The sequence below is a fragment of the Vipera berus genome (assembly GCF_964194415.1).
Source record: "Vipera berus genome assembly, chromosome: 2".
In the NCBI taxonomy this organism is placed as follows: domain Eukaryota; kingdom Metazoa; phylum Chordata; class Lepidosauria; order Squamata; family Viperidae; genus Vipera; species Vipera berus.
The window spans coordinates 207,229,822-207,251,211 of NC_138203.1; the positions used below are offsets into that span (position 1 = coordinate 207,229,822).

The window sequence follows — 21,390 nt, forward strand, 5'->3', positions numbered from 1 at the left end:
TCTTCGGATCCTGCTTCTAGGCTCAGGGAATGTGTCTGCTGAGCGCGAGGCTGCTAGTGTGGCTTACTAGCCAGCCTAGAGAGGGGGGGGGAAATTCCTCTTCCCTCCGGCATGTGCTGCCGATCCCTCGTTGACTTCAGCTCTAATCGGTGAAGCAGGATCCCATCCTCGTCGCCACTGTTAAGTCGTGGGCTCTTGGGTGCAGGAATAATGACACGAGGCTGAGTGCAGGATAACTCATACTTTATTTGTGCTGGAACTTTACTGAAACTTAGGCTGCAACCAGCCACAATATATAGTCTAGCCCTTAGGTGGCAGCCAATGGGTTTGAACCCACTCTTGCCGCCTGGGGCTAGCCAATTGCAGGACTGGAGATGGCCAGTCTGGGTTGCTGGAGAGCCATTGGCTGCTCCAGCAATGCACATGGTGTATTACCACAAGCCCAGTACATAACAGGAACCAACTCAGTGTATGACATCTTTCCAGATTTAGTTCTGCCCTCATTTTATTTTGACTTCATTTTTTGTTCTTCATCAGCTTGGTAAAAAAATACGAGCAAGATTAAAGCTTGCAATTCATTTCTTTTCTAAGTACAACAAAGTCCATGGCAGCTGGCTCATAATCAGCTCTGGATTTATGCTAAAATATTTGGGAATTAATTTCATATTAAACTGACCAATTCTAACTGTGGAATGATGACTCATTTAAGTAGATTGAAAGGCCCAGAGCTAGATAACTGAGTGACCAATACATTTACATAAAGTATAATACGTGGCCCAGAGACCACTGGAATTGGGCAGCCAATAAATTTAAATAAATAAATAAGTAAATAATAAAATGTCAACCTGCTAGTCTAAATCTAAAGGCATGAAAAGACTCCTAATCTGAATACCATCTATCTTTCCTGGGGTTTTGGATACACAGAAAAAAGATTCCAGCATTTGTGAAGCTTCTAGGAGGGGTTCAGACCATTCAGATTTGCACATTTCTTTTACACCTAATTCTTACCTCTCTTTCACACCTGGTTCTCACTTAATAGAACTTGGGGTTGTAGAATAAACAAAGTGATCACGAAGCCCAATCTTTCCACTCTTGCTCTAGAATGAGAAAGGAGAACTGTAATGTAGTAATGTAAAAAATATTTAGGAATGCAGGAAATGTTTTTCATTTATATTTTAATCTTAATGTTGTAGGCCCCAAATCTGAGAATTGGGTAAAGAGCTAAATCTTTTTCTAGGATTTTGTTTTCACAATGAACTCCCATGACTCCTTTCTCACCATTAGGCAAAAATGTAAACAAAACAAAACATACAACAATTTTGAAGAGGCATGTTTTGATCAGGAAAAATGATCCATAATTCAAGGATCATTTTTCACTCCTATCCATTGTTTTAATTACTGAGAAAATATTGGGCATCCCTTTCCAATTATCTGAAATATTTTGGAAAATCTATTTTGTTATGTTCCCATCTTACATGTAGTTGGCCTAGATATAAGGATTTTTAGAAGATATATACTATAGTTTGTTAACATTTCTAACACATAATAACATTTCATAAATATGTTTACTTTTGCCTTGTAAAATATATGCTGTTCTGAAATAAATCTCTTCATCCTTGTTGTTTAGTAACCTACATCAATAATTTAATCTTAAATTATATAGATTATTTAATCTTTTATTGAGTGACTTTGAATATTTAAGAAATGTTTCTTTTGTTGTATAAATCAAAGCTCATACATAGTTAATGTCTGGTAGCATTTTTCACTTATTGGGATGGAACTCTTAAGTATAATTTTTAAAGTAAAAGAATAGAGTACATTAGCATTGTCAAAATAATTCAGAAGCCCTATAATAGGGACACTTTATGTAGACAATCTGATTCTGAACAAAAGAATCCTTTATTGTTGAAGAAAAACAACAACAATGCCTGTAGCTAGTGACTATTTCTTCTAACTTCATAGGTCACCAGGAACCCAAACAAATCATAGTTTAGGAATATTTGATCCTGCACTTTATTTTCTACCTCTGGATGAACTTTATTTTCTACCTATAATGAACTTGTGCCAATGATCTTGTGCCATATAGTAGGTGGCAGCAGCTAACTGACCTTGACTGATCTTGAAAAGTGAAGCAGGGTTAAGAAGTTTTGATGGCAAACCTTAATTAAACAAACCTAGAGCTGTAGATTAGGTTGGGAAGAAGGCAATGACAAGCAACTTCTGCATTGCTACCAAGAAGGTTATGTCCAGGTAATCACCAAGAGATGTATTCAAGTAGAGAGTTTTTTATAATGAATTTATGATAACCTTGATTTTACAGTTATTTTATGCTGCAAAAGAAATGCTTTGAAAGTATCACTGCCCACCAATACTGCACATGTGTTTTATTGTTGCATTCAATATAGAATATGTAATATAGATGTGAATGACTGTATACCTAGATGATAATCTGAGTGTACATAAAACTAAAATTTATGTGAAATGTTCATGGAGATGTGGCTATATTTCATTGGTACAGTATTACTTTCTGTTGGCTATACATTGAAAGATTCAGATGTACATTTCTAACTAAGGGATGCTTTAAATAACTGACTATGAGCAATAAAATTGTGATGATAGAGTTTTAGGACATTTCTAACTTTTCTGTAATATGTACCAGTAATTCTGTATCTGACTAGTTTTGGGGAGATCCAAAGAAATGGGTCCAAAACTTTCTTTTTTTCTTAATATTTTACAGTTGTTTAAGACAGGGATCTAAAAGTGTTTGCAAAGGAAATCATGCAACCATAAACGAATTTAAAGAATTAATAAGGAGGAGGCTTTTCACTAAAATAGAAGCATTTGAATTAGCACAGCTAATCCTTTTCTTTAGATTTTCAAGTTCTGTTCAGGAACTGAGATTATTATTTATATTAGGATTGGGTAAGAAATGCTTGTCCCACTTTGTGTCTGGATTTGTAGCTTGAAAAGTACCCCCATTTTTAAATTTTATTTATTTATTTTATTATTTATTTATTTATTAGTTGAATTTATATACCACCCTATTCCCGAAGGACTCAGGGCGGTTCACAGGGCAGTTAAAACAGTACAAAAAGAGAATAAAATGGAATTAAATTAGTGTTGTTGTTGTTGTTGTTGTTAGTTGCGAAGTCGTGTCCGACCCATCGCGACCCTATGGACAATGTTCCTCCAGGCTTTCCTGTCCTCTACCATCTTCTGGAGTCCATTTAAGCTCATGCCTACTGCTTCAGTGACTCCATCCAGCCACCTCATTCTCTGTCGTCCCCTTCTTCTCTTGCCCTCAACCTTTCCCAGCATTAGGCTCTTCTCTAGTGAGTCCTTCCTTCTCATTAGGTGGCCAAAGTATTTGAGTTTTAGCTTCAGGATCTGGCCTTCTAAAGAGCAGTCAGGGTTGATCTCCTCTAGGACTGACCAGTTTGATCGCCTTGCAGTCCAAGGGACTCGCAGGAGTCTTCTCCAGCACCAGAGTTCAAAGGCCTCAATTCTTTTGCGCTCAGCCTTTCTTATGGTCCAACTTTCACTGCCATACATTGCAACTGGGAAGACCATAGCCTTGACTATACGCACTTTTGTTGACAGGGTGATGTCTCTGCTTTTTAGTGTGCTGTCTAGATTTGCCATGGCTTTCCTCCCGAGGAGCAAGCGTCTTTTAATTTCTTGACTACAGTCCCCATCTGCAGTGATCTTGGAGCCCAGGAAAATAAAATCTGTCACTACCTCCATTTCTTCCCCATCTATTTGCCAGGAATTGAGAGGGCCGGATGCCATGATCTTGGTTTTCTTAATGTTTAGTTTCAACCCAACTTTTGCACTCTCCTTCTTCACTCGCAACAAGAGACTCTTCAGTTCCTCTTCACTTTCTGCCATTAGAGTGGTATCATCTGCATATCTTAGGTTGTTGATATTTCTTCCAGCAATCTTAATTCCAACTTTTGACTCCTCTAGCCCTGCCTTTCTCATGATGTGCTCTGCATATAAGTTAAATAGGCAAGGCGACAGTATACAGCCTTGCCGGACACCTTTCCCAATTTTGAACCAATCAGTGGTTCCGTGTCCAGTTCTCACTGTTGCTTCTTGGCCCGCATATAGGTTTCTCAAGAGACAAATAAGATGTTCTGGTACTCCCATCTCTTTAAGAACTTGCCACAGTTTGTTATGATCCACACAATCAAAGGCTTTAGCATAGTCAATGAAGCAGAAGTAGATGTTTTTCTGGAACTCTCTAGCTTTCTCCATGATCCAGCGTATGTTGGCTATTTGATCTCTAGTTCCTCTGCCTCTTTGAAATCCTGCCTGTACTTCTGGTAGTTCTCGATCCACATACTGCTGGAGTCTAGCTTGTAGGATTTTAAGCATAACTTTACTAGCATGAGAAATGAGTGCAATGGTGCGATAGTTTGAACATTCTTTGGCACTGCCTTTCTTTGGAATTGGAATGTAAACTGATCTTTTCCAATCCTGTGGCCACTGTTGAGTTTTCCAAATTTGCTGGCAAATTGAGTGTAGCACTTTTACTGCATCGTCTTTTAAGATTTTGAATAGCTCAGCTGGAATACTGTCACCTCCACTAGCTTTGTTGTTGCTCAGCTTTTCTAAGGCCCACTTCACTTCACATTATAGGATGTCTGGCTCGAGGTCAGTGACCACCTCATTGTGATTATCAGGGACGTTAAGCTCATTCTTGTATAGTTCTTCTGTGTAATTTTGCCATCTCTTCTTAATCTCTTCTGCCTCTGTTAGGTCCCTGCCATTTTGGTCCTTTATCATGCCCATTTTTGCATTGAACGTTCCCTTCATCTCTCCAATTTTCTTGAAAAGATCTCTGGTCCTCCCTATTCTATTGTTTTCTTCTATTTCTTTGCACTGTTCATTGAAGAAGGCATTCTTATCTCTTCTAGGTATTATCTGGAATTCTGCATTCAATTGGGCGTATCTTTCTTTTTCTCCCTTGCCTTTTGCTTCCCTCCTTTCCTCAGCTATTTGCAAAGCTTCCTCAGACAGCCATTTTGCTTTCTTGCATTTCTTTTTCTTTGGGATGGTTTTGGTTGCTACCTCTTGTACAATGTTGCGAACCTCTGTCCATAGTTCTTCAGGCACTCTGTCTATCAGATCTAATTCCTTAAATCTATTTGTCACCTCTACTGTATATTGAACAGGGATATGATTTAATTCATACCTGACTGGCCTAGCGCTTTTCCCTACTTTCTTTAATTTAAGCCTAAACTTTGCAACAAGAAGCTCATGGTCTGAGCCACAGTCAGCTCCTGGTCTTGTTTTTACTGACTGTATAGAGCTTCTCCATCTTTGGCTGCAGAGCATATAGTCAATCTGATTTCTGTGTTGACCGTCTGGTGATGTCCATGTGTAAAGCCGTCTCTTGGGTTGTTGAAAAAGAGTGTTTGCTATGACCATCGTATTCTCTTGACAAAATTCTATTAGCCTGTGCCCTGCTTCATTTTGTACTCCAAGGCCAAACTTGCCCGTTATTCCAGTTATCTTTTGGCTTCCTACTTTAGCATTCCAATCCCCCATGATAATAAGGACATCATTTGGTGTTAGTTCTATAAGGTGCTGTAGGGCTTCATAAAACAGTCAATTTCATCCTCTTCAGCACCAATGGTTGGGGCATAGACATGGACTACTGTGATATTGAATGGTTTGCCTTGGATTCAAACTGAGATCATTCTGTCATTTTGGGGATTGTATCCCAGTATTGCTTTTCCTACTCTTTTATTGACTATGAAGGCTACTCCATTTCTTCTGAGGGATTCTTGCCCGCAGTAGTATACCTGATGGTCATCTGAATTAAATTCACTCATTCCTGTCCATTTTAGTTCGCTGATTCCTAAGATGTTGATTTCAGTCTTGTCATCTCTTTTTTTATCACATCCAGCTTGCCTTGATTCATGGATCTTACATTCCAGGTTCCTATGGAGAAAAAATCTTTACAGCATCATACTTTCCTTTCACCACCAGATACTTCCACAGCTGAGCGTCCTTTCGGCTTTGGCCCAGTTGCTTCATTCTTTCTGGCGCTACTAGTACTAGCCCTCTGCTCTTCCCCAGTAGCATATTGGACGCCTTCCGACCTGAGGGGCTCATCTTCCAGCATCATATCGTTTTGCCTTTTGGTACTGTCCATAGGGTTTTCATGGCAAAGATACTGGAGTGGGTTGCCATTTCCTTCTCCAGTGGATCACGTTTTGTCAGAACTCTCTGCTATGACCTGTCCGTCTTGGGTGGCCCTGCACGGCATAGCTCATAGCTTCATTGAATTATGCAAGCCCCTTCGCCATGACAAGGCAGTAATCCATGAAGGGGGTTAAATTAGTACAAGCCCACAATTCATAATCACAATAAAATTAAAATTTTAAAATTAATTTAATATAAATACTTTAAAATTTAAAATTTAAAATCCCTCAGTCCAGGCCAGACAATTCGAACAACCAGGTTTTTAAGTCCCGGTGAAACGAGCGAAGGTCGGGGGCAGTCTGAAGCTCCATCGGCAGTTCGTTCCAAAGGGTGGGCGCACTCACAGAGAACGCCCTCCCCCTGGGAATCACCCGCTGGCAATCTCTAACCGGCGGAACCCTAAGGAGGCCCTCCCTGTGGGCGCGCACAGGATGATGGGACGCTGATGCTGGTAGCAGGTGCTCCCTAAAGTAATCCGGACCCATGCCATTTAGGGCTTTATAGGTCATCACCAGCACCTTGAATCTCACTGTTGTGACTACTGCCTGTGTGTGTGTGTATATATACACACACACACACACATGCACCTCAAATGAAACACTTCATTATATGTTGAGAAAAAGCTTCAGATAGCACATGCTTATTTTACCTCCTGATTTACCCCTTTACCCAGAGACCTGGTTACAATCAATTCGTAATTAACTGAGCTGTTCTGATCCCAGAATCACTAAAGAATGCAGACTGTACCCTTGATCTTGGCTAAAATCATTTCTCTAGAGTGAATTGCTAGGGATAAAGGAAGCTGAATGGGTTTCAATTTTTCTATCCCTGTCTATATACTCAGAGGTGATTCTTTTATGGTATGTGCAGCATATTAAAGCAGTTTCTTTATCTATTGATAGCTAAGTTGAGCATTATTAGAGTTACACATTAACAAAGGTAACCAGAGCTTTACTGCATGGAGACATTAGTCTCCCCTTGATCTCCATTTTGAACTCCTTGCCTCTCGTCTCATTAGTGGATTTATCTGGGCTGATCAAGGAGGTCATTTACCTTTCAGAATTGTGGTAAGGTAGAAAAAAGACAAAATAAGTGTTCTTGAATTATCTTTAGATAGTTGGGTGTCAGCAGTAAACTTTTCAAAATATACATGTATATATTAGAGAGAGAGGGACCGGGGAGGGGAAAGAGAGAGAATTGAGCTCCAGACCTATTATCAGGGGACTAGTTTAATGGGTAAAGAATAAGAGTTAATTAGAAAGCAAAGATTACAGGAGACTGTCTTTGAAGTTAGGGAGTTTATGTTTGTGGATATCTATATCTGGGTTCTTACTTAAATGAGTAGTCTCAAGTGAAAGAATATTTTGTTGGAAATGTCAGGCACACATATACACAGATTCCTATCACACGAGATCTTCTAGCTGTAAGAATAATTAAACTCCTTATGCAGTGGGATTTTCCCCATCTCTCCATCCCTTTGCATCTTCCTAAAATCTTCCCTTCCCTGTTTTTTTGGAATATGCACAAAGAGATGAATGTTTTCATTAATTGCAGAGATTATTGGAATACTATATCTTGTCTTCTATAAAGAGCCAGTATAGGAAGTAATAAAGGATCTGAACTAGGTTTGGAGAAATTATATTCAAATCCATTAAGAATCATGAAATTTCTTATGGTGATTCTGGACCAATGATTTCTTAACCCAAATTATTGTAGAATATAAAGACAATTTAGGTCTTTCTAATCTCACCATCTTCAATCAATTTAGAGGATACAGAGTAGCAAAGTTGGAAGGGACCTTGGAGATCTTCTAGTCCAATCCTCTGTTCAAAGCAGGAAACCCTATACAATTCTGGACAAATGTCTGTCCAATCTCTTCTTAAAAACCTCCTGTGATGGAGCACCCACAGCTTCTGCTCTCGCTATCTGGAAATTTCTCCTTAGTTCCAGGTTGGGTCTTCTCCTTGATAGTTTTCTATCCATTGCTTCTTGTCCTGCCTCAACTACTTTGATTGCTCCTCTCTTCTCTGTGACAGTCGCTCAAATATTGGAAAACTGCTATCACATCACCTCTAGTTCTTCTCTTTGTTAGACTAGACATAGCCAGTTCCTGCAACCATTCGTCATATGTTTTAGTCTCCAAACCCCTAATCATCTTTGTTGTTCTTCTCTGCATTCTTTAACATCTTTTTTGTATCATGATGACCAGAACTGGACACAGTATTTCAAGCGTGGTCTCATACTTGTACTATATATACCATGTCTCATATATATATATATATATATATATATATATATATATATATATATATATATATATATATATATATATATATATATATATATATATATATATATATATATATATATATATATATATATATATATATATATATATATATATATATATATATATATATATATATATATATATATATATATATATATATATATGGATCTTTGGTTAACAAGCATTTAACATATATATATACACCCCCTCTGGCAGTTTAAAAAAGAGGAACAAACAGCCACATGCTTCTCCCAGAAGAAGGAAGCAGAAGCCTCCAGCCTGATGATGACGGATGGGATTCCGTCGAAACATCGCCCCTACACCTTTAGTTCTACGCGGGGAAAAACCCGAATAACCAAAGATCCACATATATATGTATGTATGTATATACACATACACACACACACACACACACACACACACACACACACACACACACACACACACACATATATATATATATATATATATATATATATATATATATATATATATATATATATATATATATATATATATATATATATATATATATATATATATATATATATATATATATATATATATATATATATATATATATATATATATATATATATATATATATATATATATATATCCAAAAGAGGCACCAGGTCTCATTTTCGGGGGGTATCTTACCTTAGGACCACTGCATGCCCCAATACCTGTTGTCGCTTGCACCATGAGGCTCATTGTGCCAATCGTGCTGCTGCCACTGCTCAAACTGTGAGGCTCATTGCACCACTGTCACCAATCGTGTTGTCAGGCTTATCATGCTGATCACGCTGATTGTGCCACTACTGCTGCTCACTACTGCTGCTGCTCAGTGTGACGAGCCACATGGTCTCTTGCTGCATTCGGCACCAGTGGCGAGATCGGTACGATATGTCTTGTGTGAGCAGTGGCAGCGGCACGACCAGTGGGACAAACCTTGCGCCATGAATGGCATGGACCGCAAGTGGCATGACAGGTGTCGGTGTGGGAGGCCTGGCTGCAACAGTCCTAAGATAAGCAGGTGTGGGGCATGTGGGGCAGTTCCACCCCCCTCCCCCACTTGTTTTTTAGGTGTGCGCCTCGCCCCAAAACTAGGGCTTATTTTTGGAATAGGTCTTACTTTTGAAGAAACACAAGTAAGCATACTAATACTTCCCATGATCTTGATACTATTCCTCTGTTTATACAGCCTAGGACTACATTGTCTTTTTTGGCAGCTGCAGCACACTGCTGACTCATATTTAAGTGGTTGTCCACTAGGACTCCACAATCTCTCACAGTTAGTGCTGTTGAGTCAGTGCTGTGCATTTGGTTGTTCTTGCCTAAGTGAAATACTTTTTCTCACCACTGAATTGCATTTTGTTGGATAGGGCCAGAGTTCAAGTGTGTTAAGCCTATCTTCTAAAGTGTTGGCTATTCTCCCCAGCTTGGTGTTGTCTGCAAATTTAATGAGTTCCTCTTTTATACCATTATCTAAATTGTTTATGAAGGGGTTGAAGAGTACTCGGCGTAAGACAGAGCCTTGGGCTTCTGTCAGTGTTCATGTGACATTTTCCCCCAGTATTACATAATTTCTAAAATGTTAGATATGAAACCTATATTTATTAAAACGTATATTCCTCTTCTTGAAAATTATTCCCTTTTCCAAATCTCATATAAAATATAGACAAAGAACATGAAACAAATTTATGAAACACCAAAACAATATTTGCAAATACTGTCCATATTTTTGCATGTTCTTCTGTTTCATTAATGGTTTCCACCTTATTGACCATCAGGATTCCATTAAAGATTTTTCTCTGGAGCAGAATTAAGGGGGTGGATGTGTATGTGGTTATATATGGTTTTTAGGGCCATTTATGATCTTTTTGGTCTTTTGTAATTTTTTTATTTTTTAACTGGCAGCTGCTCAGAGTCATTGTGAGTCAGATGACCTATCAAAGAAAGAAAGAAAATTCTCATGCTGCAGATTTCAATATATACATTTGCATTAGTTGTTACATAAGAAATTTTGCAGCAACACGTTCTTAAATTTGCATTAAATTCCAGCTCTTCAACAATTCACTGGCTGCATCTCCACTGCACAAATCTGAAGAAACTCTTTTTTTTTGCTACCTAATGATCAGTGGACTAATCAATGTGTTAGTATTCATTTAAAAAAATATGTGGATGTACCTCACAGCTGAACAGTTTCTCACAAATGATGACTATATTTGAACTGCATAGATCCATCTGATCCCTACTTTTCAATCAGGAAACAAATTATTTACCATCTAGTTCATGAGGGTGATTGTTTAACTGTCCCTTGAGAAAAAGATAGAAAACGATTTACTGGATGAAACTCCTAGACTTCATAAGCACTACTATCAGGGCTTTTTTCTCATAGAATGCTCAGAATAGAGTTCTGGCACCTTTTTTGGATGGAACCTTGTAGGGTAGGCAAGGCGGGTTGTATGACATGTGTGAGTTCCGGCACCTTTTTCTTTTACAAAAAAAGCACTGACTACTATGGTATACATTCTGTATGACGATTCGTAGTGGCTTTACCTCTTGATAGAGTTGGAACTTCAATCAGAGAAACTGCTTTACAGTGCCCTTTGCTGCAACAGCAAAAATGGTTATGCATCAACTTCAAATTAACATTTACTTTAGGGTTTACAGTTTAAAGGTTACCTGTCTTCCAGCAATTCTGGGAGACATACAGTTTTAAAAAGTGGGAGGGGGGAAGACAAAAAGAAATAAAGAATTACCTCCAAACAATATAGAGCCCCAAAAAGTACGTCTAGCAAATGCTCATCTTTTACTTTACCCAGAGCCTGGGAGAACGGCCAGGTCTTTGATAACTTCTTGTATGTCATTTGGGTGGGAGCTGTATGAATTGCTGGGGGGATATTGGTTCAGAAGGCAGACACTGCTGCAACAGGGAAGGCACTTTTCTTGAGTCCCACAAATGACACTACTTAACTGATAGGACCCAGAATGGAGTGTATCCACTCTGACCCATTTCACTACAATAGATGAATAAAACAACTGGAATCGAGCAATCCCGCAAATCACCAGGTCTTATGCCATGAAGGACTTTATAGGTGATAACCAGCATTTCAAATTGCACCAGAAAGCCAACTGGTAACCAGTGCAGCTCATAGAACAATGTGGTCACATGGGCATAACAAGATATATCCATCACTGCCCATTGTGTTGCATTCTGGCCCACCTATAACTTCTGAGAGGTCTTAAGAACAGCCCCATGTACACTGAGCTTACATAATCCTTTCATATAGTGTCTAATAAAGACCTGAAAGGCCTCTTGGTCCACGAAGGGGTACATCTGATGTCCTAGGTGTACCTATGCAAAGACCCTCTTGGTCACAGCTACGACCTGTCCTTTGGGTGGGCTGTGAGTGCAATGGGAGCCTCATATTGAATACTGAATTTGTGCAGTCTAATGATACCTGACCCTGAACTAATACATGACCTCAGCGGGTTTATATAGATTTAAATAGAAGGGTGGGTGTTGAACCATAGGGCATCCCACAAGCGAGGGGCTGTGGATTCGACACTTTCTCCCTGTTAATATTGAATGAAAATGGCCACTAAGAAAAGAGAACCTCTGTAATATAGTTCCCTCCCCCACAAACCTTGTAGCCAGTCAAGAAGGCTAACATGATTGATGGTATCAAAAACTGCTAAGAGTTCATGCAACACAAGGATGGACATACTACAGATCTGTGAACAACGAAAAACAAACAAGGTTATAACTAGTAGCCAGCACGGGTTTGTTAAAAACAGTTCATGCCAAACCAATTTTATTTCATTCTTTGATAAAGTGAAATGCTGTGGACATAGTATACTTGGATTTCAGAAAGGCATTTGACAAGGTGGACCACAACCTGCTGCTTAGTAAGCTAGAAAAAGGTGGGATAGACAACATCACAACCAGATGGATCTGTAACTGGCCGACAAACCATACTCAGTGAGTAATCCTCAAGGGTACTACATCCACATGGAGAGAAGTAAGCAGTGGGGTACCACAAGGCACCAACTTAGGCACAGTATTCTTCAATATCTTCATAAATGACTTAGATGAGGGAATAGAAGGGGAACTCATCAAATTTGCAGATGACACTAAACTGGCAGGAATAGCCAACAGCCCAGAAGACAAACTCAGGATCCAAAAAGATCTTCACAAACTTGAACAATGGACCTTATCCAACAAAATGAATTTTAATGTGGAGAAAAGCAAAGTCTTACATTTAGGCAGGAAAAATCAAAGGTATAAGTACAGATTAGGTGAAACCTGGCTCAAAAAAGTAACTGTGAGAGGGACCTTGGAGTCCTAGTGGACGATCACTTGACTATGAACCAGCAATGTGTAGCAGCAGCCAGAAAAGCTAATATAATCCTGGGTTATATAAACAGAGGCATAGAATCAAGATCAGATAAAGTATTAGTACCACTTTATAAAACTCTAGTAAGACCACACCTGTAATGCTGCAACCAATTTTGGTTACCATACTACAAAAGAGATGTTGAGACTTTGGAAAAAGTTCAGAGAAGAGCAATTAAAATGATCAAAGGCCTGGAGACTAAAACATATAAAGAACGGCTGCAGGACTTGGGTTTGGCTAGTCTAAAGAAAAGAAGAAACAAGGGCAACATGATAGTAATATTCCAGTATTTGAGGGGCTGCCAGAAAGAAGAGAAGGTCAAATTATTCTCCAAAGAACCAGAGGACAGGACAAGAAACAGTGGTTGGAAACTGACCAAAGAGAGAAGCAACCTGGAATTAAGGAGAAACTTCCTAACAGTGAGAACAGTGGAGCAGCTTGCCTTCAGAAATGGTGGGCACATGTCCATCACTGGAGGTTTTTAAGAAGAGACTGGACAGTCACTTGTCTGAAATGGTATAGGTTCTCCTGCTTGAGCAGGGGGTTGGACTAGAAGTCCCTTCCAACTCTATTCTATTCTATTCTATTCTATTCTATTCTATTCTATTCTATTCTATTCTATTCTATTCTATTCTATTCTATTCTATTCTATTCTATTCTATTCTATTCTATTCTATTCTATTCTATTCTATTCTATTCCTGACTTTGCACAGCTCATCAACAAGTGCAACCAATGCTATCTCTGAATTGTGATCCAGCCTGAAATGTGACTGAAATGGATCCAGTTAATCCATTCACCTCCATGACCAAAGCCCAAACACCTTCTCAACAATCTTCCATAAAATAAGAAGGTTGGAGACTGGATGGAAATTATCCAGAATTATTTGGATCCAGCAATGGCTTCTTGAGGAGCAGACACATCACAACCTTATTCAAGACAAAGGATTAACACCTCTCTCAAAGAAGCAGGTATCACTGCATAGTGACATTTTTCTGCTCTCATTGGAATACTTTGGCCCTTTTGGTTTTTTCCATGATAGCCATTTCTTTTGTTGTAAGATTAAAAACTGCAGGGACAACAGAAATTTGACAATTTACATGGTTTCCACTTCTGCACTTCCATTGTATAAAAAGGTGCAACTCTATACAGAGAGGAGGAAGCACTTGATTATTCAGCCTTTCACCAATTTCTACTTCAATGTTCATGTTTGAAAGTTCTAATTTTGAGATTTTGGTAATGGAATCCAAATAGTTGAATCTTTTGGCTCCTGCTGTAACATTTTGTGTCCCATCTTCCTTTGCTTGTCAATTGAATTTAAGCTTTTTCCAATGAAAAGTAATAGTGAGCCTGGTAAATGAAAATTATACACATCTCTTTGACACAATCTATGCTAACTGTGGGAGTTGGCTAAGTGGAGCTCCTTCCTCTTTCTGTGATCCTGGCAAAAGCTCATATGTGGCACTAGCAGCTTGATATTTTCAAATATAATAGGACAGAGTTCCCTGAGGACAGTAAATGCCTGCAATAGTGATGAAGGGCTGAGTCTTATCTTCTGTATGTACACAATCCTCCCATCATATTGGTGCAATAAGGAAAAATGCCTACCAACCTGTTGAAAAAAGCCCATGTTGGAGATTTCACTGCATTGATCCTAAGAGGATCTGTTTAATAACTACAAGCACAATTATGTCAACCTGGCTTCAGTTCAGATTCAGTTTCAGTATATTGCCCCAGGCTCAGTTTTAGTCTGTGTGGATAAGGGATCTCGCCTTTGATCCTTGCTTTGTGAGATGACATTGTGGTCAGTTCTCTCCCTGCTTTTACATATTTAACATCTATATGAGGCTGCTGAGTAAAGTAATTTGTCATGGGACTAGGAACCATTAGTGCATTCATGAAACCCAGTTATATATCTCAAATCTTGGTCAGCTGAGCTATTGAGGTCCTGTCTCTCTATGGGCTCGAGGTGAAGGAAAAACAGGCTGAGGCTCAACCCTAGAAGTTCAAGGCGCTGTGGATTTTGGAGCCATCTGGGTTTGGAGATTGTTCATCTTTAGTTCTGCATGGGGTTGCATTGCCCCATGGAGAACAGCTTCACATTTTGCGGGCTGTTGTATATTCTTAGCTCCTGCTTGAAAAGTAGAGACAGCAGTGACTTGGAGGACCTTTGTACAGATCTATCACATGTACCCATTTCTCCTTTGGGAGGCCCTACATATGGTCTCTCCTGCCTTGATCACTGCATCTTGGTTATAGCAACCGTGCTCTGCCTGGGGTTGCCCTGGAGACTTCTTTGAAGTTATTGTTGGACCAGAAAACAGTGGCACAAAGAGTTATGGGCACAAAGTAATTATGAGACTGCTTCAGAATGCTTACACGACACTGCTACTTTACAAATTGTATTGTTTGCCAGAGGGTTCCCAGGTGCAACGCAGGGTGTTGGTTGTCATCTACAAAGTCTCTCATGATTGTCATTTGTTGCTTTAAATTGTGTACACTGCCTGAATGGGCAGTTGTATGTATGTATGTATGTATGTATTTATTTATTTATTATTTCTAATTTAAATAAATGCACAATTTAAATCATTTATTTGTGCAAATTTTATAACTGCACTTTATTTTTTTTATTGAAGAAGGAAAAAGGACCTTTTTAGCTTGGGTTTGGTTGTTGACTAAAAAGGAATTTTTTTCCTCCTTGGGTGATCACTTGCCACCTGTTGCTACAGTTTTATTACTAATAGCTAATAGCTGATCTGTCATAAATCACATAACTGGATGCTGTTTCTCCTTCTGACACTATTCTTTTGGTTTCTCAAATGTTTTGTGCCAATTCAGTAGCAATAAAGAGGTGGATCATTTCTATCATCCCATTTTAATTTTTCTACTCTATGAAAGTTCAGGAGAAAATATTAGGATTTTCTGGTCCAACAATAACTTCAAAGAAGTCTCCAGGGCAACCCCAGGCAGAGCACGGTTGCTATAACCAAGATGCAGTGATCTATCACATGTACCCATTTCTCCTTTGGGAGGCCCTACATATGGTCTCTCCTGCCTTGATCACTGCATCTTGGTAGGCAGGGCCATGTGCTGGCCACTTCCAGGCAATGGTGCATTTCTTCATTCCTCACAAAGGGTGATACCTTCCCAGGGTGCACTAGGGGGCAGTGCCGATGTGGCAGGGGCTGGTCCCTCACTGTTTCCAGATGGCCTTGTGGAGCTAAGGCTGAATGTATTTCAGCATAGATGACCACCACAAAATTGTACATTGGCTCCTGGCTGGCCTGGGCTGGGGCCAAGGCAGCAGGGGCCGTTCCCTCACTGTTTCCAGGATGGCTTCGCAAGCCACATGAAACCACTTCGCGGGCTGGATCTGGCCCCTGGGCCTTGTGTTTGACATACCTGCTCTAGAAAGAGTACAGAGATGAGCAACAAAGATAATTAGGGGACTGGAGGCTAAAACATATAATGAATGGTTGCTGGAATTGGGTATGTCTAGTTTAATGAAGAGGATGAGGGGGGAGCATGATAGCAGTAATTCCAATATCTCAGGGGTTGCCACAAAGAAGACCAAGTCAAGCTGTTCTCCAAAGCACCTGAAGCAGGACAAGAAACAATGGATGGAAACTAATCAAAAAGAGAAGCAACCTAAGGAGAAATTTTCTGACAGTGAGAACAACAGAAGTGGTGAATGCTCCAACACTGGAAGTTTTTAAGAAGAGACTGGACAACCATTTGTCTGAAATGCTATAGGGTTTCGTGCCTGAGCAGAGGGTTAGATTAGAAGACCTCCAAGGTCCCTTCCAACTCAATAATAATAATAATAATAATAAGATCATAAGAGAAGTAATGAAGTAATGAATGTGAGAGGGATCTTCTAATCTAAAAGGTAGGTGGGGACTTCCCAATAAAGTAGAAGAGAACAGACTTTAGGTAAATAGATAGCCTTCCTCACCCCCCCCCAAGATTAGCTTTAGTATTAATTCCAGTATTGAGTATTTAGTATTTCCAGTATTGAGTATTTAGTATTGAGTCCTACAGGAAAAGGGCGGTATATAAATCTAATAAAATCTAAATCTAAATCCACAATATGAATGGGACTTGGGAAGCAGGAGAGTCCAAAAATCTCCACCCAACCTGAAGATCAGGTTCTGATAAATGGATAAATCCATGGTCTGGCTAACAGTCAAAATTTGTTTCCTTCCCAGTCCCATCATAGGGAGAGCAATTGATGGATTCTTCTAATGGCAGGAAATCCACCAACAGTTATGTATGTATGTATGTATGTAGTGTGTGTCTGTATCTGTTGGTCCGTCTGTCTGTCCTGTCCAGCCAGCCAGTCAGCCAGCCAACTTGATCCCATATTAAAATTGTCAAGATAGCACTGTTCAGGGCAGAATACAGGTTTCCTGTTGGGGCAGAGTAAATTATGCTGGCCTACTTCTGTGTCCCTTTACTAAATGGAAAAAAGCAAGTTAAATTAATGGTCCCAGTCAAGGGTCTTTCCCATCACACATAGCCTGTTATTTCTAGATAAAAAATATTTATGATTTATTCTGAGACCTACTACATGCAAGGTATATTGATGAGTGTGTTTAGCTATTTTATCAGTTTTGTTTGTTTTGAGTAGGTGCTCCAGGGACATCTCTTCTGCTCTTTTCTACACAGGGCTTAATTCATCTTGAAGGATCAGGCTTTTGAATGGGGTTGCTCTTAGATCCAGCTTTGACATACACCAGGGGTGTCAAACTGCTGGCCCGCGGGCAGGATGCATCATGCCAAAACCGCACCCACCCCATTGCCGGTAATGGGGAAAAAATCGTGATATGTCGTGACACGTCATGTGACTTTGTGAGTTTGACACCCCTGATATCCACATAAAAAAATCAAGTTCATTCAGGGGTATGGAACATTTTCTCAGAGCTTGTATTACAGTGTAAATTATGAGTGTCTTGGAGAGGGATAACTATTTCATTTATTAGTTTTTTTGGCAGGAGTAATGCAGATTTCTAGCAGCTAGGATTAATTGGAGCCTTGGAACATATTGGAAGCCCTTCAATAGTGGAAATGTCTCTTTGGAAACCAGCAAAACATGAATGATTGTTGCACCCATTTGTAGAATTTTTCCTCCCTAGGCAGGTATATCAAAGACCAATGATATTTTCTTTTTATTGCCAGACAAATGTCTCTTAGTTTTCCTAAACATTTTAATATTGTTTTAACAAGAACTGACTCTTGAATTAGAATGTGTGAAGATTGATTTGTTTTATATATATATTTACAAGTTGTATAGTAGAAACATTACTGAATGACAGTATATAGGCATTTAATATGACTTGAGTATTTTAATTTTTTTTCTGGGCATCTTTTATTTTTCTTGCATGAAATCTCCTTCCTACTCAAAGTCTGTTTCAATTACTTTACTTTTCCTGTCTCACTTAAATTTTATAGCTCTTGTGTTTGTCTTGCTGAGAAAATTACACTGGGGAAATATGATGGCATTCAAGGACACTTTATGAAATGCTTGCATCCCTCAAAGTTATGGAAACTACATAAAGAAGTTGTCAATGTCGGTCAGGTCATTCAGCCAGCGATTATCTAGTTGATTTGCATGTTTCCTTAGCTGTCCCCAGTACCCTCAGGACTCTTTTCCAACCTCATGGTTAGAAGTGTCAATAGTCATCTGCATCTTCAAAGTCCATTATTTTTAAAAGTTTTTTAAAAAATTTGAGGAAAATTGAAGTAAAATTAATAAAGAGAAGCTAGACAGAATACCAGAATCATAGCATTGGAAAATAGCATGTGAGAATTAGCATCTAGTTCAAAGGTCCCCAACCTTTGGGGCACCAGGGACCAGTTCCATGGAGAAAGTTTTTTCCATGGACTGGACAGTGTGTAATTTTGTATGCTGCCTGCATCCCACGGATGGGGCTTTGCAGACAGGTTGCTGTCATGCTGTGGCCCGGTACTGGTCCATGGGCTGGAGGTTGGCGACCCCTGATCTAGATGATTCCTAGACTCCTAGAAACACTCACCACATCATGTGGCAGCCAGTCACAAAGTTTCCTTTTATATATACATTTCTAAATATTTTCTACACAATCATAATAGCAACCTTTATTCCACCAACTAGAAAGGTTGGGGAATGCTGGTCTAGTAGTTAAAGCACCAGACTAGAAAGCAAGAGACTATGAGTTCAAGTAGGGAAATAGGAGGAGGAGGAGGAGGAAGGTGTGTTGTATATGGTCACTGCCTTGAATTATTTGTAAAAATAATAAAGGTGGGGTACAAATAAAGGGAGAAAGAAATAAAATCATGCCCCAGGCAAGTGAACAGGTTGGGATGAATGCAAATTCCTCCCTGTAAATAATGAAGATTTAAAAATGCAACAGTTTTAAATCTCATTGATAAGAATTTTTTATAAAGCAGAATTGCTTAATTTTGGTTTAACTGAATCGTAGTTTGAAAGGGAGATGTATATGAAAACAAAATGTATGGCTCTTAATTTTCAGAAAGCAAGTATCCACTATCAAAGCAAAATATTGTTGCAGTATTTCTCTCTGTCTCCTCTCCCCTTCCCCTCTCCCTTCCCCTCCCCTTCGGGAGAGTAATTCTGGGTCCTGTATTTCCCTCTTCCCTCCTTTTAGTGATTTTCCCTACCTCTTCCTATTTCACAATCATGCCATCTTTCCTTTTTATTATGGCCATCAATTGCCTCACATGTTTTATATCTAGATATTTAACACCATGTACAACTGTTTGTTTTCGCTAGGCAAAACCAGAACAAAAGACAAATACCGTGTTGTATATACAGACCACCAGCGACTGGAACTGGAGAAGGAATTCCACTATAGCCGCTACATCACCATCCGGCGGAAAGCAGAGCTGGCAGCAGCCCTTGGACTCACTGAGCGGCAGGTGAGCACTCCAGAGACACTTCCGGTTACAAACTGTCACCCCATTTTTTAAATCACGCAGGCTCTCTAAGCAGAGCTGCCAGGGCAGGGGCGGGATTCAGCCAGTTCGCACCAGTTCGGCAGAACCGGTAGCTAATTTTTTGCTGACTTTGGCAAACCAGCCGAAGACCTAGCCCTTTTTCGCATGGATACCACTTCCAGGAGTCCATTCTGAACCTCGGAGGCCCAGGGGAGGCCTCCCAGGGCCAGAACGGACTACCGGGAGTGCGTGGACGCCACTTCCCGAGGTCCATTCTGGGCCTCAGAGGTCCAGGCCCAGAATGGACTTCCAGAAGCGGTGTCCATGCAGAAAACTGGTTGTTCAGGTATTTGAATCCCACCACTGTGCCAAGGTACATGTTCAGGATATTTAATATCATCTTATACATACAAAAATTTATATTCATTTGGAAATAAAGGAACGGACTTTTAGATAAGCATGAAGAATGGTGGATCCATTTGCTTGAGTCTCATTTTAATTGCTTCCTGAACCATTATATGAGTAAAAGTGCCCTCATATTTCACTATACACACTTTTCTGAAGTTTGCAAAGCAGTCCCTCTGCAATATTTATCTAACAGCTTCACTAATCATTCACATTAACGGTAAACTATTATAGATTAGGAAGAATTGTTTCCCAAGAGCTTCCTTAATCTTACTGCCTTCATTTGTCCTGCAGGTGAAAATCTGGTTCCAGAACAGAAGAGCAAAGGAGAGGAAAGTGAACAAGAAGAAGATGCAGCAGCAAACGCAGCCTGCCAGTACAACCACACCTACTCCACCAGCGGTTGGCACTCCTGGCCCAATAGGCGGCATCTGCAGCAGCACCACCAATCTAGTTTCCACCTCACCAATGACTATCAAGGAAGAATTTATGCCTTAAACCCAGCCTTTCCATTACATCTCCAGACTAACATACCCAGTATCATATGGATTATCTGAGATTCAAACTAGTTATCAGACTCTCAACACTGGAACCCCAGCGCCTTTTTGTATATGCTACTCTACTGGACAAATATAATCAACTCATTACTAGAGGTTAAAACCAAATAGGCCTGTTGCTATTAGAAAAAAAAGACTTGCTATTGTCTCAGAGTATTTAAGTGGGGGGAAACATGGACATTTGGGGAAAAAAGAAATAAGGAAGCAGTGTACTTAGAAAAAAAAATATGAATTTTCATCTGATCTGGGTTAGAATTATTGAGTCAGGTGACTCACAAGTTTAATGATTAAATTATGTTTTATCAACCTCTGGTCATTACTCAGGCCTTGTTATATTGGTCAAAAAGGCAGCAGCCAATTATTTCAAGCCCATCCCAGCCAAATTATAGGCCAGGTGAGATGACAGAAGCTGAGCCCCAGTTTTAGCTATATGTATACCATTAGGGATTAAAGTCATATTAAAGGCTAAGTAGGCAAGAGAGACAGGTAGGAAAGAACATGACAATCAAGATGGCGAAAAACTATCCAAAGTCCTCAAAAGCGGTAAGGAAGTCAGTTATTAGCTTCCATAAAACAGGGTCTCTTAGA

General features: G+C 39.5%; 1 protein-coding gene across 1 annotated transcript in view; it reads left to right on the forward strand.

Annotated features, from left to right (window-relative positions):
• The window catches only part of CDX1 (caudal type homeobox 1), a gene marked incomplete at both ends in the record, with an annotated part of 43,269 nt that extends 22,526 nt beyond the window's left edge, over positions 1-20,743 (forward strand). Inside the window, 2 exons of the mRNA XM_081320537.1 lie at positions 19,677-19,822; positions 20,540-20,743. Coding sequence (XP_081176663.1) covers positions 19,677-19,822; positions 20,540-20,743 — 350 coding nt within the window. The remainder of the gene's footprint in view (positions 1-19,676; positions 19,823-20,539) is intronic.
• Between the last annotated feature and the right edge of the window lie 647 nt (positions 20,744-21,390).